Here is a 1,909-nt window from a genome sequence, read left to right as displayed (position 1 = left end):
ATCGTAGCGCAACTGAAGTCTATGAAAAACGTCACGGTCCAGTGATTCTTTACATACGGCGGTAGCAAACATAAACAAACCTTAGTAACGCTAACTACACAGACGCGACTGCCGACTGCAATCAGCTATACGCGATCGTAAAATCATTAAATTTAAGGAAGTTGTTGTTACGGTAAAAATGCATATTTCGATATGTATATTTGTATGATTTTACACGATTATTTTTAGTAGAAAGATCTCAGGATGCCAGCCTCTAACTGTTGTATGCCTTTGTGCACGTACAACTTTCAATTTGCTAAAAGACAATCAAAAGTAAAAAAGAAAGATCAAGTGAGATCTAACAGAATTGGTAAATCAAGTAGCTGCAATAACATTACACTTATGCAGGATACCCCATTTATGAGCCTGTTTGTCATTAGTCACCCCAAGTTTGCAAAGACTCCAGAAGAAAAAATACATCGAGAGAATTTGCGAAAAGTTGTCTTGCAATACCGGGATCCAACAAAAGGGGACCGTATCAAAAACATGTTGGATAGAGAATCGTAAGTTGTTTTTAAGTTTCCTATAGTTACATTATGCAATAATGGATTTGAGATGCATGGAGCCATCATTCATGTTTGATAACTTTAGAGCATCTATTTGTGAAAGACACTTCACATCCGATTGTTTTGAAATGAGTGGACCAACTAATAAGAAATCATTAAAACTGGGCTCGATTCCAACATTGAATCTTCCTCATAAAACTTTGGAAAGAATAAATTCTCCAAAGGCTAATAGAAAGTCTCCAACGAAAAGACACCTGTTGCCAGACAAAATTCTTCGAACAAGCTCTAAACCTTTATTAACAGACAGCAAAAGGCTACCTAGTACGTTGAAAGGTATATAAAAGTTAAACTTTTTCAGTAGCAGTTTGCCATCCCTCTGATTTTCTATTTTGTTCAGAAATTTGGGTTTGTTATGAAAGATGCGGTGTGTTTATTGCTGAACAATATTACTCTGACCAAGATCTAGTTCCGAAGATTAAGTAAGTATCGTAGCTGTTTCCAAACTCATAACAATTGAAGTTCTACATAGGAATACGTTCCATTATTTTTATTTATAGGTTTTGTGTGAGTCATGATTTGGAGTATACTTGCTATGTCTATGGATGGAGAGTTGAACTGCTAAATCTGCCTTCAATTTGTATCAAAAGGAACACTTTAGAACATATACTAAGTATAATACATTTTTCTGTTTGAATAGCAGTATAATTTATGTCCCACTTTATTTTAGATTTACTGGATGCAATGCAAATATGCACTGGCACTAGTGAAAACAAGAACATGGAAAACGTAGAGAAAGTGGACAATAAATTAAAATTTTCTCTTGGAACACATTGTTATAAACAGAAAGGTATATATTATTATTCTGATCTAAATATAGTTTGAACTTTGAATAGAACAAACTTATTACAAAGGTTTGCACAAACATCCGGTATTACAAAGAAGTTGTGAGGATAATAGTGTCTCAACCAGAATTGAATATTGCAGATCTCCATTTTGTACAATAGGTACGTTTGTTTCTTTAGAGGTGATATATTTAATTGTCTACATGTTTAGTATTCAAATCCAATGAAAAGAATACTTCAAACTCCACAAAGAGATGCAACGCATGTGTTGCTCATGAATCCCAAATTCAAGCACATGAGCCATTAACGTTTAAAGCACACATAAGTGACCTTATAAAGGAGTTTTCGTGTGATCAACCCATACAAAGGTGCGATATCTAATGCATGAATTGTGTAGAATTCCTGTAACCTTACTTTTTAAATGCAGTTGATTGAACATTGCATCCAGAAAATGAATGATTTTCAAAAGTTATCATTCGAGCATCAAATTAACAATTTTAACGCACCACTCAATGCACGGCG

General features: G+C 34.3%; 1 protein-coding gene across 3 annotated transcripts; it reads left to right on the top strand.

The window, feature by feature from the left end:
* Window positions 1-1,909, top strand: LOC101242335. Of its 3 annotated transcripts, none has more exons than XM_018816534.2 (8): window positions 1-542; window positions 631-878; window positions 943-1,024; window positions 1,103-1,215; window positions 1,273-1,392; window positions 1,457-1,549; window positions 1,599-1,755; window positions 1,815-1,909. In XM_018816534.2, the coding sequence occupies exons 1-8, from the start codon at window positions 244-246 to the stop codon at window positions 1,816-1,818; spliced, it is 1,116 nt and encodes a 371-aa protein (XP_018672079.2). In that variant the 5' UTR covers window positions 1-243; the 3' UTR covers window positions 1,819-1,909. The 3 variants fall into 3 exon arrangements, with proteins under 3 accessions (XP_018672079.2, XP_026695249.1, XP_018672076.2); XM_026839448.1 differs by lacking the exon at window positions 1,815-1,909 and having other exon boundaries at window positions 1-172; window positions 229-542; window positions 1,599-1,799; XM_018816531.2 differs by lacking the exon at window positions 1,815-1,909 and having other exon boundaries at window positions 1-330; window positions 388-542; window positions 1,599-1,799.

This window comes from Ciona intestinalis, unplaced genomic scaffold (assembly GCF_000224145.3).
Source record: "Ciona intestinalis unplaced genomic scaffold, KH HT000275.1, whole genome shotgun sequence".
In the NCBI taxonomy this organism is placed as follows: Eukaryota; Metazoa; Chordata; class Ascidiacea; order Phlebobranchia; family Cionidae; genus Ciona; species Ciona intestinalis.
This window is presented reverse-complemented; position numbering and strand designations above follow the sequence as displayed.